We start from the raw sequence: 16,286 nt of genomic DNA, 5'->3' as shown, positions 1-16,286 counted from the left end.
AAACCCGTCAACCTTTGAAAACCGATGAACCAGCCATTCGAACAGCATATATCGCATAGGTCTGCATGACTCAATTGAAACTCCTGACCCAATTCAATTCAATTTAGCTTTATTCGATTTTGTTGTACAAATTATAAAAGCGTACAGTATTAAAAACATACAATTAAAACAGCCTTAACAAGGGCCGCAAAATATTGACAAAGTTAAAAGTGAGATTTTAAAAGATTGTTCAAGAGAAAGGATCCTGGTCCTAAAATGTGCATACCTCATTCATAGAGAAAACAACTTTACACAATATTTAGGCAGTTATATATTCTGGCAATCTTGCCATGACATAGATATCGCCCTCCCCATGGGCTGCTAATAAAAGCCTCTGTAGCGTAGCATATCGAGACGGTTAGGTGCAAGGGGGTTGCTATTGATCGTTCTCCAAACAGATTTGTCGATAGCATGGGTGTAGCCTGCCCCTCGTCTAAGTGCGGGATAATGAGGGTAAAAGTCATAAAGGTCCCCAGTATGTATCGGGCCATCTTCTTCTTGCCGGTACCAAGATTGGAGGAATGAAACAATGTTTCTGTTGCAGAATTTCACTAAGACCAGATCCCCGACGATATCCTTTCGAAGGGGACCTAACCAGCCCACCCTTCTAACAGTTAATATTCTGCCATTAAGTTCAGCAGGCAGAGGTCTATTCCTAGATAACCAGTGGATAACTTTGTTCTGTAACTCATGTTGGGTTTCAGTTTTCCCCTGTGTGATTGGTGGCACTCCTGATAGAACATAGGCAAAGGGAGCAGCCTCTGGCGGTAAGTGAATATGAGGTGCTATATTTGACCCTGAACTGACGATGTTGCGCTGTGGAAATACACGATTTGGCAGAGGATGAGGGTCCTTTGGATCTAGTATATTGGGAGCTGTGGCCTGAGTCTGAGCATTGGTGCTTAGTGCAGTTGGTTTAGGGGTTCCAGAAACAGCAGATGAAGGGGATTGTCTAGTATATACCTGATTTTTTATGGGGGGCCAGGTTTGTGTTGATCGTGGTCTCTAATTCCGTAAGTCTATCCCCCAGAAGGTCTATTTTTGCCATCAATGGTGAAATGGCAGAGTTAATTAGCCGTTCAATAATGGTCAGTAAGGACGACTGTGAGGGAGGTGCTGAGAGATCTAACCCTCCCACAGTTTCACCCGGATCCGGATTTGGAGGGGAAGTAATCGCAGACAGCGAGGAGTTAAAAGACAATTTGGGATGTTTAGGTTGATTCCCATTTTGTTTGTCTGTCTCGCACTTCCTTTTACCAGGTGGGGGCCGTGCTGTTACAGTGCTCTGGGCGTCTGCTGGGTTAATTTGGTGTCGTTCGTACGGACTGTTATTCAAGTTTTGTGAACCAGTTGGGGTGCTGATGTATTCAGGGCAGCTTGCAGCTAAAGTGTACTTAGTTCCACACAGACTGTTTAGTTCGTCTAGCCCTGTTAAGCTATTCCCGTAGTCAAAGATAGATACGTGTGAATGATTTGTAGTTATGCACTCGAGTGACTGTATAGGTTCATTTACCCCAGGATTTAAGGGAGATTGCTGAGTGGGCTTAATTCCTTGTAAGTCTTGTGTCCCTTTTGGCGAGCCCCTATGTGGGATAGCTTTATTGAATGCCCCCTTTCGTGTCATCGTGATTACAGAAGAATGATCAATCAGTTAATAGTATTGGTCAAACGGATGACAAAAAGTACCTTGTTGGTAAGATAAATAGTAGGTAAGAGTTAGTAGGCGAAAGTCTTTACCCTCTTTCTGATGGAGGCAAGGGGGGTGGTCCGTCCCGTCCTTCTCGGTCCTCTTCTCGGTCCTCTGAGGGCCACCGAGGGCCCGCCCTTTGTCCAGGCTTAGTCCGGCCCTGATCCGCGCGCGGTCCCGCGCTGCGGGAGTAGGAAGTAGCTATGTCTTCCGGTGTGTGGGTGGGCGGGCGCAGCTTCTCGCAGCTGCAGGCTCGCACGGACTCCTGGTCTCCCGAGTCCCGTGTGGCGAGCTGTTGGGCAGAAGACATCCCCCTCAGGAGTGATGGGCAGGTTCCTCCTCCTAGAGCCCCTCCAGGGACAGCAGCAGCAGCTCCGGGGATGAGAGGCACAACAGATGAGAGGATCCAAATACTGGACCCAATGAACTTTTCTTGAGTACAGACATTCAATACAAACATGGTTTCCGGGGTTCTCAGATGCCCTGTTGTTGTTTCATTAAGTAAAAGTCAATACAGGATTTATTGCATTATCACACTTAGGATATCTGACAGGGACCCTGGTGGCGAATAATGACTTTTTTTATAGTGGATGTTTGGTGCTTTTATCACTAATAAACAATTCACATTAATAGATTGTATGTTTCAAAGGCCATCTGTGTTTTTGCCTACTATGTTTTCTATCAAATTAACTTCATTTAATGTTTTTTTCTGCATCCGCATAATGCATTGGCAGATAAAAGTCTGTTCATTAATTGAGAAGGGCTGCAAGTAACAATCTGTGCATGTTTGTGCCCCTACTAATTCCTGCACACTATTTCACGATAAATAGTGCTCTGGAGAGACAAGGCCTTTTTTGGAATAATCAATTTCCATTTGTGTGGTATTTGCTGCGCGGAAACATCTGGCAAATGTAGGAACTTGTGTACATGCACGTGCACCCCAACATAATCATATGTTTGATCATAGTAGGCAGGTAGAAAATATGGAAATATAATATATATATATATATATATATATATATATATATATATATATATATATATATATATATATATATATATATATATATATATATATATATATATATATATATATATATATATATATATCGCCAGTAGGTAGTTATAGTTAGGACCTAGTTTCCATAGGAAATCCACAACATTCTATTTGGAATAACTTTGGCGCCAGTGAACGAATCTTCGCGAATTTCTCCAAGAAAATGGCCTGCTTGGTTCTGCTCCTTTCCTGAAAGTTTGGGGGTGATTCGTCAAGCAGGGGCTGAGAAAAAGGGGGGCCCCAAAACGTGCTTTCCCCATGCAATTTTCCATTGGGACCTTTAGCCAGGGCTACAGCCAGAGCGGCTGAACTGAATTACACGAAATCTGGAAGAGAGGTAGGGTTCTGTTCACAGATTGTGCTTTTTGTTAAATAGTGTAAATCCCTTCAGTAGTTGCAAGTAAAATCATAGCGATATCTAGAGACGGAGTTCAGCACGCGTACTGAAATCTGTTCAATTACGTGCGCGAGCTGCATGCTGATTGGCTGTGAACTGTCTGTCAACACTCGAAACCAGGAAGTGTTGGTGGCCATCTTGTACCTCGCTAGAACCAAGTCACAAGAAAACAGTAAAACAAAGTTGAGAAATAAGGGTAGGGGGTAGGCTAGAGACAATCTGACCCTCTAGGCTTGCTCAGGGGGTCATACATGGATGTTTAGGCTCTATTTTTTAATTTTATTTCTTAAAGAAAAATCGCGGTGTACGTACAATTATGAGCAGGAGCTGCATGCTGATTGGCTGTCAATACTCCAGACCACGAAGTGTTGGCCACCATGTTGTTTGTCAGGAGAGGAGAGTCACAAGAAAACAGTAAAATAAAGTTGAGAAATAAGGAAACGGGGCAGGGTGAAAAGATTCTGAGGCTATAGTCTTGGTCAGGGGATGGTACATTGATCTTTGGACTCAATTTTTATTATTTTTGAAATAAAAAATGTTGGGGTACTCTTGCAGTACTTGTACACAATGGAAAAGGTGAAAAAAAAGTAGAAGTCCGTTTTATTCATTAGGTCCCGGGGGGGGCAAATTACGGGGGCAATTTTTCTGCATAATGGGGGCATGTAAGGTGCCCTGAGCACTGGGGAACTGCACTCCTCTGGTTTTATTTTGAAGTATGCGGGGGGTTGCGGTCCTACTCCCGCAGTCTCCGTGAGCGGCACCCCTCGGGTCTTTTTTATAAAAAATATGTTTTGAGCTTTCTCTCTCTCTCTCTCTCTCCGTACACGTCGCGGGGAACGCCATATTTCTGGGGCAGTGATATGTAAAATGACCTTCCAGCTCCGGGTACCTGCATTGTCTGGAGGTTTTTATTAATGTTGGGAGGGTGGGCTTGATAATACGTCCTTGTGAATTCCCATAGAAGCCTATGTTCTGGTGTTAACATGAGCTTCTGTGGGAAATAACAAGGCCATATTATGAAGCTTATTATCGCTGATTTATCAGCAGTTTCCTGCCAATAAAACGGCGATAATTTTAACACCGATCCTTGATAATATGCACCTAAGTTTACTGGTCAAAAAAAAGAACAATGGGCCATATTATCAACAAAAGGCGATACATTATCGGCGCTTTTATTGGCAGGAAACTGCCGATAAAGTGGCGATAATGGGCTTGATAATATGCCCTTGTGAATAACCATAGAAGCCCAGGTTAACATCAGAACTTGGGCTGCTATGGGAATTTAGAAGGGCCTATGGTTTTTTATTAATGTTGGGAGGGTGGGCTTGATAATACGTTCTTGTTAATTGCCATAGAAGGCTATGTTCTGGTGTTAACATGGGCTTCTATGGGAAATAACAAGGCCGTATTATGATGGTAATTATCGCCGTTTTATCGGCAGTTTCTTGCCAATAAAACGGCGATAATTGTAACACCGGTCTTTGATAATATGCACCCAAGTTTACTGGTCAAAAAAAGAGCAATGAGTCATATTATCCACAAAAGGCGATACATTATCATTGTTTTTATCGGCAGGAAACTGCCGCTAAAGCGGCGATAATGGGCTTGATAATATGCCCTTGTGAATAACCATAGGAGCCCAGGTTAATACCAGAACCTGGGCTTCTATGGGAAGTTACAAGGGCCTATTATCAAGCCTATTATCGACGCTTTATCAGCAGTTTCCTGTCGATAAAAGTGGCGATAATGTATCGCCTTTAGTTGATAAAATGCTCTTTCATTTCTATGATAGTATGTAAAGCTTTCCTTTTTTTTTGGTGTAGCAGTTGTACTCTCTTCGCATGCTCAGCGTCGTTTCGAAGCCCACGTTTTCTTTTTCTTCAAGTTCAACAAGCAAACCTTTCTTTGTATCAGTTAGTAAATCTGTTGCTTTCTTTTCCCGGTTCGTGTGTGTCATCCTCTGTTTTACTTTTGTACAGTATTAAAAGTCATATTTTTTATATATTTATTTGAAAGGTAGTGCTGAGGTGCCAAACGTTGATTACGTACTCCGTCCATCGCCATTTCGTAGTTTCTCACTGTTGTTTTTATTATATCTGTTAGTTAGAACTCAGTAGTTTTCAATTCTAGTCTTGAATATCTTACTCTAGTATTTCAACATTATTTTTATTGTGGGCCGTCATACCCCTCCCTCACAAAATAAAAGAAGTAAGTAGTTTTTTTCAAATTAACTTTTATTAAACAATAAATATAAATGAAACTCAATTATAACTATATTAGGACTGGAAAAATAACTTAAACAATGCTATAAACAAATTGTGAAATGGATTCCAAAAGGTGTCCGATTGGTAATCTGCAAAAGAAAAAAGAAAATTAGAGTTTAGAATTATGTAGATGTGAGTAAATGAGCTGAAGCATTACGGGGCATAATATCAAGAATGGCGATAAAATTATCGCCGATTCAGCGGGAGGAAACTGCTGCTAAAGCGGTGATAATGGGCTTGATAATATGAATTCCCATAGATGTCCAGGTTCTGGTGTTAACCTGGGCTACTATGGGAATTCAGTAGGGCATATTATCAAGTCCATTATCGCCGCTTTAGCGGCAGTTTCCTGCCGCTGCAATGGCGATTATTTTATCGCCGTTCTTGATACTATGTCCCTACAAGTTTTGGTAACTCTACGGATTTACGTGTGCTGTGTGACTCGTACATTCCAGTTCTGTTATAGTGCCACGTTCAAGTGGTGTCTATATAGAAGTGCCTACTGCGTTACTGACGCCCGTTATGGCGACTTATTTCTAATGCATTCCTATGATGGCTTTGGACATCTAGGCCTCTTTGCTTACCGTTGTATAAACTTTGCGGGTAAACATTTCAGGCAGTTGGTGTCACAACCTATTCTGAACAATTCTTCTACACGTCCAAGACAGCAGTGTCTAAGTTTAAGAGAGAAAGAGAAATGATGTCACAGAGAGTGAGAGAGAGAAAGAGAGGGAAAACAACATTAAAACTGTGTTGCAGAGTCTGGGGTTGAGATTTTTTATTGAAAAGTGAGATGTAGATTTACTAGCTGCTTGCATCACTTTACCCATGTTAAAAGTGACTCAAAAGTGGCGTAATAAGGTTGTGGATCTGTTTGTCAGACTGTTGTAACCTATCTGTTGTCATTGCTCGAAGGTAATTATAGATCAAACCCATTATAGCCACTTTAGCGGCAGTTTGCAGCCGATAAAGTGGCGATAATTTTGTCCCCAAGGCTTGATAATATGGCCCTCTCTCATTTAACAAATAAAGCTAACACTACAGTTTTACGAGTGCAGTGTATCTGGTACATTTATTTGTTATAGTGCTGCATTCAAGTGGTATCTATATAGAAGTGCCCATTGCGTTACTGACGCCCTTTATGCCGAATTATTGGAAAAAAGAGAGAGCCTGGAGAATAGATTTCCTCCCAGAAAACAAAAAACACTACAAAGAGGCTATTAAGGCCTACAGAAATGGGGTGAGAACAGCTCAGTCCGCCTACTTTGCAGACCAAATAATGGCAGCAAAATCAAAACCCAAGGAGATCTTCCATCTGGTCAAAAAATGCATTACTGTCAATACTGCCCCCCCAGTCCCGAAATCACTAGAGCAATGCAATGAACTTGCAGACTTTTTCCACAATAAAGTCACGCAGAGTTATTCTGCTTTCCCGGTAACAGCTAACAATTCAACTAACCAAAGCCCCCTGAATAATTCCCCCCTGCAAGGACAACCTACGCTGGATCATTTTTCCCCACTAAACCTGGAGACACTACAACAACTGGCAGTCCAAGTCATATCTGGGTCTCCCCTCGACCCTGCCCCACCAGAAATACTGCTCCAGGCAGGCCAAGCCATCTTTCCAGTGGTGCTAGAGCTCCTTAACTCATCCATTTCCTCCTGCACAGTACCAACCGGGTGGAAGAGAGCCATGGTACGGGCTCTGCTAAAGAAACCCACCCTCAATCCAGAAGATCACTCTAGCTACCGTCCAATTTCATTACTCCCCTGGGTAAGTAAAGTGCTAGAGAAACACATAAATACCCAGCTGACACAATTTCTGGAAAGCCATGCACTCCTGCACCCATCCCAGACAGGTTTCAGGCCAAAACATGGTACTGAAACTGCTTTGCTGGCAGTCGTCGAAGAGTCCCGAAGGATACTGGATCAAGGGGGATCAGTGGCAGTGATCCTCCTTGATCTAAGTGCAGCCTTCGACACGGTCAGCCATGCCACTCTGCTGAACCGTCTGCATAACATCGGTGTCGGAGGCGACGCTCTAAAATGGCTGGAATCATTCCTGCATAACAGATCCTTCCAGATCTTTGATGGGGACATAACATCAGTCAGAAAACCCCTAGACTGTGGAGTACCACAGGGCTCTTCTCTGAGCCCTGTGCTCTTCAATGTCTATATGAAACCATTGGCTGGGCTCGTCGAACCATCAGGCATAAAAATTGTATCATATGCCGACGATACCCAGCTAGTGGTTTCACTGACGCAGGAAAGCACCGGCCACACCTCAGGAAACCTGATGAACTGCCTAGAGGATATAAAAAAGTGGATGACAGGCTCTTCATTAAAGCTGAATGGAGACAAAACGGAGCTCATGCTCCTAGGCACTGCTTCACCCACTTTACTCCCCTCCATGTGGCCTGGATGTTTGGGCACACCTCCCATCCCCAAAGAGAGTGTAAAAAGCCTGGGAGTATGGCTGGATAAAAACCTCTCCTTCTCCACCCAGGCCACTAAACTTTCCGCTATCTGTTTTGGCTTACTTAGAACACTAAGGAAGGTCCTCCCCCTCCTCCCAATGGAAGCAAAACAAGTGGCAGTTCAGGGCCTGATCCAGTCCCGGCTGGACACAAATAACGCTTTGTATGTGGGGGCCCCAGAGCTGTCCATGCGAAAACTGCAGGTCGTCCAAAACTGCGCAGCCCGCACGTTGCTGCAGATTCCGAGGACGCAGTCTGCAAAACCCGCCCTGGTCGCCCTACACTGGCTCCCAGTAAAGCAGAGAGTGGCATTTAAGGCACTATGTATCGCCCATCGAGCTTTCTGGGGGTCTGGTCCAAGGATCCTCAACAAACTGGTTACTCAATACCATCCTAACAGAAACCTCCGATCTACGGAAGCTTTTCTAGCCGTAGTCCCAAGAGTGCGGAGAGCCAGGACCGGAGGAAGGATGTTCTCCTTAAACGCCGCGAAGATGTGGAACACACTCCCGCTACAAATCAGGTCCAATCCCAACTTACTCTCATTCCGAAAGCAGCTGAAAACTTACTTGTTTGCTAGATCCACCTAAGCTCGTTTCCATCACTCTTCAGTTCTGTTTTTTATGCCTTAGCGCTTGGACGCCCATTGGGCAGCAATCGCGCTTTACAAATCACAATACAATACAATACAATACAATACAATAATGCATTCCTATGAAGGATTTGTAGATCTAGGCCTCTGTGCTTACCATTGTATAAACCTTGCGGCCAAACACATACGGAAGAACTCTTCACAACTTCACTTCAACAATTCTTCTACACGTCCAAGCAGACAGCAGTGTCTAAGTTTTAAGCAAGAAAGAGAAATGATGTCACAGAGAGTGAGAGAGAGAAATAGAGAGAAAACAACATTAAATCTGTGTCGCAGTGTCTGGAGTTGAGATTTTTTATTGAAAAGTGAGATGTAGATTTACTAGTTCCTTGAATCACTTTACCAATGTTACAAGTGACTCAAAAGTGGCGTAATAAGGTTGTGGATCTGTTTGTCAGACTGTTGTAACCTATGTGTTGTCACTGCTCAGAGGTAATTATAGATTTTACAGAGAAGGTGCTGTACACTACGCACTCTGGGCCATGATATCAAGCCTGGCCGACAAAATTAGCGCCACTTTATCAGCAGGAAAGTGTCGCTAAAGTGGCGATACTGGTTTTGATAATATGTTCGATGGAATTCCAATCAAAGCTCATGTTAGATGTCCTTCACATCTAACATCAGCTTTGATTGGAATTCAATAGAACATATTATCAAACCTATTATGGCCACTTTAGCGGCAGTTTGCTGCCGATAAAGTGGTGATAATTTTGTTGCCAAGGTTTGATAATATGGCCCTCTCTCCTTTCATAAATAAAGGTTACACTACAATTTTACGAGTGCAGTGTACCTGGTACCTTTTACTTGTTATAGTGCCGCATTCAAGTGGTGTCTATATAGAAGTGCCTACTGCGTTACTAACGCCCGTTATGCCAAATTATTATTATTATTTTTTTTAATGTTTTTATTTGGATTTTTTCCCCATTTTATATTTGTACAAAGGCACACAAATACATACAGGGTAATAGAAATTAACATATAAGATAATATAACATCCAGATTATATAATCCATCAGTGTATCTCAAGCTATACATTATAAAGAGGCGTAAACAATAACATTACAGTCCTAATATAGTTTTATCAAATATAATCAAAACATATAAATTCTTAAATCCAACAGAATAATTAAGTTGTTGAGTCACTCCTTTTAATAGCTCCTATCCTGGATCTATGTCTCTCCATCTTTGAATAGGTTCCCATATTTCCTTACCTATTTTCTTACCAGTTGCACCTTTCCTAGCATAAATTGCTTTTTCAAGATTATACATATTCAGTAACTTCATTAACCATTGATGAAATGTGGGTGGTATACGGTCCAGCCAAGCTGTGGTAATACATAGTCTCAGAATAGCCATGGCCAAAAATATGAAATATCCATAAGATACCTGGGTAGCACTCTGATTTATTCCAAGCATTACCACTGCTGGAGTAAGTGTGATTTCTATCCTTAACGCATTTTTAAGAAATAGTACGATTTCATCAAAGGTGGTTTTTAAATGGGTACACGTCGCGAGCATATGGACAAGATCAGCTTCATCACTGTCACATCTTGGACATGTAATTCCAGCTGTACCTCCCCATTGCGCTATCCTGGCGGGTGCATGATATAGTAGGTAAAGTGTCTTGTAATGATGTGACTGGAGTGGTGCTGAACACAGGAGTTTCTGATCCAATTCCAATGATCTATGAAAACACTTCTTCTCAACCCCCAGTTTCTGTATCCACTTATTCTCAAACTTTTCCAGATCATCAGCTTGATGCTCTATCAACTCAGAGTAAAATCTTCTTATTGTGCCCTCTTTGCCATCCTCTATAATGTCCAAAATGGGATTCAAATTAAATCCCTCCACCCCTCCAGTTTTTGTCGTCATAAAGCTTCTTCTTTGCAGATACTTAAAAAAATGAGTTGTATCCAACCCATATATTGCCTGTAGACCGCTAAATTGCATTACCCCCTGTGCTCCCATAATATCCCCCACCTTCGTGATCCCGCGTCTCGTCCACTCGTTAAAAACCACCCCTGAAAATATCTCATCAGGGAGATTAGGATTACCTTTAAACCTAGTGTAGGCATTATATCTTCCAAGTCCAAACTTTTTAGCAAATGACGTCCAAATCCTATGTGCTGCTTTGATTGTTTTAAATGTATTCCTCTTAAAATAACTATGGTCAGTAATTTTCAAGAAAAGATTCTCAGCATGATCTCCTAAAGCCAATGTGAAGATTGCTAGGGTTCCTAACTGATCTTGTCCTTCATTTTCTCCCCCTTCTAATAACCCTGCCATGTATTGAAGGGATGCCGCCCAGTAATATAGTTTTAAGTCTGGCAAGGCCCATCCACCACGCTCCTTAGGTAGAGCCATAAATCTCAATGCCCTTCGGGTCTTTCCATGCGACCAGACAAAACGGTTTATCATATGCTCCAAGGTTTTGAACCATTTCGCCTCAAATATTAAAGGTATAGCCCTAAATACGTATAGAAATTTTGGTAAGAAAATCATTTTGATCATATTCGTTCGTCCTACTATTGAAAAATGTATGTTGTGTAACCTGTCTAAATCCTTCTTGACTTTACTTATTATAGGTGCTATATTTGCCTCCACTAATTTATCTAGATCCACTGTGATTGTTACCCCTGAATAAACTCCGCTTTCCACCACCCGACTATCTAAGCAATGTGCTTTACAGTTTTTAATAATCTGTGTTTTCGTGGTGTTGAGAGCGTAACCTGACACTTCTCCAAACTGTTGGGCTTCCATCTCAACCATTGTCATTGCTTCAATAGGTTTAGGAGTCACAATCGCTACGTCGTCTGCGTAGGCCAGAATTTTGCATTGGGTTCCATAAGTGTCTACTGGGCAGATATTATTGTTTATTCTATGTGGCGTATATACGGGTCCATATAGAGAGCGAACAGGAGTGGGGAGCAGGGGCACCCCTGTTGCGTTCCCCTTTTTATTTTAAATGGAAGTGTATATCCAGAATTTACTTGAATGCGAGCGGTTGGGGCCTCATATAATACCTGAATCGCTCTCACCATTCCCTCTCAAAAGCCCAGCCTCCTCAATATAGACCATAGAAAGTCCCAGGAGACCCCATCGAAAGCTTTTTCAGCGTCCAATAACATAATCGCTATCGGGTCTCCTGTTACCTCTGCAACATCAAGAAGGGTAATGACTTTTCGTATATGATGGGTGGTGCCTCTCCCCGGTATAAATCCGTGTTGGTTAATGCTCACAAGTCTGTTGATTACTTTGGCTACTCTAAGAGCCAATGCCTTCTAATATTTTTTGTATTCGCATTCATCAATGTTATGGGTCTGGGATGTCATTTGAGATGTCATCAGTGATGTCATGAGTGATGTCACTGACTATGTCATAAGTGATGTAATATGTGACATCATAAGCAGTGCATTGCGGGCGCGCAAGTTATAGTTAGCTGAGCTAACTATAACGGAGGAATTTCAAAGGTTTGGTATGAGAGAAATGTTCAGTTAACTATAACATGTGAAACCTATGGTTTTTTTCAATTAATTTGCAAGTTTTTTTGAATGCTAATTCCTAACTATAACTTGGTGTGAAACCTATGGTTTTTTCAGTGCATATATATATAGATATATATATATAGATGTACATATATATATATATATATATATATATATATATATATATATATATATATATATATATATATATATATATACATATATACATATATATTTGTTATGTGTGTATATGTAAATAAATATGCGTATACATAAACACATGGCATTTTTCCATTCACCTTCACACATAAATGCATAAATTCTTACACCCATGTTGGTGATAGCACAATGTAAAACACTATAGCCCCATGAAGAAAGATGAATATCTTACGGATTGCCCTTTGTGCACGTCACATATATTAGAGGCTTCTTATTAAAATGTTTATATGTGTGTGTGAAAACGAGAGAGAGTATGTTTTCATGTGAATATTTATGTTTGCCATACACATTGAATATAAATGCACATATGCATGCATGGACATAAATATATGTACCTACTTATTTATGTATCTATATATGTATATCCACGTCCATGTATGTTTGTTTATTTACCTTGTGCTGCTGCTCCTACTTAAACATGGTGAAGATTTGTGGAGACTCCTGGATTCCTCAAGTGCATCGTTGCTGGCTAGCTGTAGTGCGCACGCGCATGAGAGTTTCCTTGCTACTCTGGTAGTAAAACCTTTGTAACAGCCCTACATTACGAAACCAGATATGTTGGTGAATACTGATTTATAGATGTAATGGCTCGTGCTACAGCTGATACTCTGACAGACTTGCTTGCATGCAGACCAACAAAGCTTATACCTCTCTATAAACACTTATAAGGTTCCAAAGGTGAGACCTATTGGCTATGCCAATGCTTTTTTTATAACCTAGAGCAACAGCTTCTGTGCAGGCCCACTGAGCAGATTGCTTACTAGAAGAAAGCAATCATTCCATTTGTTCTGCTTCGTAAATTGGAGAGTATAGTAACAAGTATATCATGTCTTCTAAACTTGCACTGGTACAAGAGCACGCCCCTCTCCATACATAGTTTACTGTCCCATTCCAGTCCAATATACAACTATTTAGTGTTGCTCTCTACATGGTAGTTGGTTAAGATTATTGCTGGACATCTGAACTGTGGAAAATCAATCCTACTTCTCAAACCTTATGGCAAGAGCACATTGCATTAAGCACATAATTATGCTTTATCATGGCAATGTACTAATTAGTTATTGCTTTCAATACAAACGTACATAAATGGCGTCTTCTTAACCTACACTATATAATCAATAGATGGAAAAGGGTAGGGCAAGCCCCTTATTCCTTCAAACTGGGGTATCTTTGTCTATCAGAAAAAATTGTCTTTGTGAATGAATTATCTGGTAATCAAATAGATTAGCCTTGCTTATTCCTGGGTGCTTAGTCCCTTCCTGCTGACCCTTCCCATTGCAGAGATATGACCTGCAATCTGCCTGTCCCAGCATTAGAAGATGCAAGTATGCTGAGCTCTGGGAGCGCCCCACATTGAGGCTAATCGCAACATCTTGGGTTAGCGTTGCTTTATAATGGAGAATTATTTCCATTCGGCTGACCCTTCCTATTGTGAAGATATGACCCACAATTAAACTTTAGAAGATGAAAGTATGCTGAGCCATGCCAGCCAGAAAAAATCAAACTAGCACCTACCACATTAAGACTAGAATCCGAAGGGGCTTAAACTGTCCATCCCTGGAGTGATATCAGGAGTTAAAGAATCTAAAAGAGAAAAAATTGTGCTCGTGGGACCAAAATAAATACTTGTGAATTTGAGAATATATGAGACATGATAAGTTAAGGATTTTGCTAAATCAGCCCAGTAATAAGCGTGCAGAATATTAAGTTTAAAGACAGATATTGTTCCAAACTTTGATGCGTGAGTTAAATGGCAGTGACTCTTAATATATATCTGTCGTGTCGATCAATAGGTAATCAGCATAGGCTATAACTATAGGTCTCACATGAGAAATGATTGTTGGAGGTAATTTGCATCCTTTTGGATAGATATTATAAATGACTCCATATAAAGAGTGTATTAAAACAGTAATAAGTGATATCAGTGATAACCATGATTAATGGCAATCTTCACCAGTGCCCATGAAAATATTAAAGTTGGCTGAAACATATGCTTTGACTGCCTCTACAATGTGGGGTATTGGTGAAGTGCTTGAATCCACTTTATACATTTTTCAGGAGGACCATTACATATAATAACAGCCCACACAAATGACAACTTTCAGAACTGCTGTAAAGTTAGTACAACTTACAGTGTCCCCCCAGAGATGAAACTGTGCTGGCAGGGTGAAAGTATATCCACCATAATCTTGCTTAAACTGTTAACCAGTATTCTTGGGTAAATATTACTATCAGCAGTGAACCGAGATATAGGTCGATATTAACCCATTCATTTTTTGCATTATCATTTCTTTTCATCAAAAAATTTATTTGTGCAATCGCTAAGATGGAGAACCTAGTGAACCTGCCATGACATCTTTAATAGGATACAGATAGCAGAAGAGTTTTCCTCATATAGTGTAAAATTATCTAGGTATGTATGGTATTGATACCATTAGTTATTGCAGTGAGAGTGGTAGATGTTATTCATAACTCATTAGAAGATACAAATCTCATAGCATAAATGTGAAGTTCTTTCAACAGAATACATAAAAAGTTTGAAAACTGAAGAGACTTGCTAAACGTTTGCCTATTTGAACAAATTCAATATGTGCTGACATTGAGCGTTAGTCCAGCTCATGCAGGCTTCTGGAAATGACTTTTTCACTGACGTTATGCATACACAGTCATGGATACTATTCTTTCAGCAATACATACATTAATTAAGCTGATTCCATATATTCCAAAAATATTTCTAATATGAAAGATAAGTGACATCTATGAGTTTTACTATGAAAGAATAGAAGAATATGGTGTGAGAATGTTGTACATTGTACTGTACATTCCAATGTTAATTGTTGACATAAGTGGAGGATGAGAAAAGAAAAGTTAGAGGAACAAGATAATCCTGTTAGAAATGAAGTATAACTAAAAGGCAAATGAAACAAGATGTGGCATATTATGCTATTACTGAATAACCTATACATTTAGAGCTTAATATGTGATCCACAAGTTGTGATGATGCATTACTTTTTTCAATATCATTATTTATTGTGCTACTATTATTTTTATTATTTTTATTTCTTTAACAAGAACACTATCTCAGATGACAGCAAGACTTGAAGTTTTGGAGAACCAACTTGCCAGCAAAAAATAAAATTTGAAACTCTCACTTGAAACATCAACAAAGTAAAATAATTTACTATAGCTATATAATGTATCTTTGATATTCAAAAATATGTGCTAAGGTGTTCTGGAGTAATATTTTAATATTAATTTCTTTATCTTGATAAAGATGGTAAACAAAAATATTGAAAACTGTCATATTTAATTTTAATACAGCCCTGTTATGAAAAAGAATTCTTAAAATGTACAATACATCTTAATATTTGTATCAAAGTATGGTGTGTGTAGAAATTGTCTGAATGTACATGTTAGAAATTGTTTAACATATGTTAATATGTTTGAAAAGAAAATGGACTAAAGCATATTAACTAATAAAAATGAAATGACCGTGTCACCACCTTTCTTGTCTCAAAATGACTTTTGCTTTTTATTGAAAATATTCAATTGCACCTCCTAAACTCAAGATATACTACAGAATCTTAAGAGGAGGAAGACAGCACTTTAATCATGTGATGAAAAAGTGTGAGCTTGCATATAATACAATATCGCAATTAAATTTAAACTGTGCATGATATTGTGCTGCGCTACATGCATTCTACACGCCAGATCTCTGAGACACACAAAAGAGACTATTAACAAAGATATTGAGACAAAAACAAGAGTTAACAGTGAACAACGACAGAGGCTGGGTACATATTGGAAATAAACCCTGCTTCCTATTTAGAAAGGTCTAGAAATATTTGGACATGATGGGCAAGGGCAAATGTATGTTTCACAAAAATATGGACTTATTTAGACACCATGTACAACTTGCAGATGTTAAAGATGCAAGTGCATTTGTGCTTTAAAGAAATTTCTCTCAATTTTCATTTTTCTTTTTGTGGCAAATACGTTTTTGTCAAAA

The 16,286-nt window shown here is 40.0% G+C and overlaps 1 protein-coding gene across 8 annotated transcripts in view; it reads left to right on the top strand.

Moving 5' to 3' along the window:
* The window catches only part of MATN4 (matrilin 4), a 211,210-nt gene extending 195,427 nt beyond the window's left edge, over positions 1-15,783 (top strand). For all 8 annotated transcript variants that reach the window (XM_086932307.1, XM_086932305.1, XM_086932304.1 and 5 more), the window contains one exon: positions 15,355-15,783. In XM_086932307.1, the coding sequence (XP_086788433.1) occupies positions 15,355-15,413 (59 nt within the window). In that variant the 3' untranslated portion in view covers positions 15,414-15,783. The remainder of the gene's footprint in view (positions 1-15,354) is intronic.
* The last annotated feature ends 503 nt before the right edge of the window (positions 15,784-16,286 follow it).

This window comes from Lissotriton vulgaris, chromosome 7 (genome assembly GCF_964263255.1).
Source record: "Lissotriton vulgaris chromosome 7, aLisVul1.2, whole genome shotgun sequence".
In the NCBI taxonomy this organism is placed as follows: domain Eukaryota; kingdom Metazoa; phylum Chordata; class Amphibia; order Caudata; family Salamandridae; genus Lissotriton; species Lissotriton vulgaris.
Note: the sequence above shows the minus strand (reverse complement) of the source record. Positions and strands in the feature narration are given on the sequence as shown.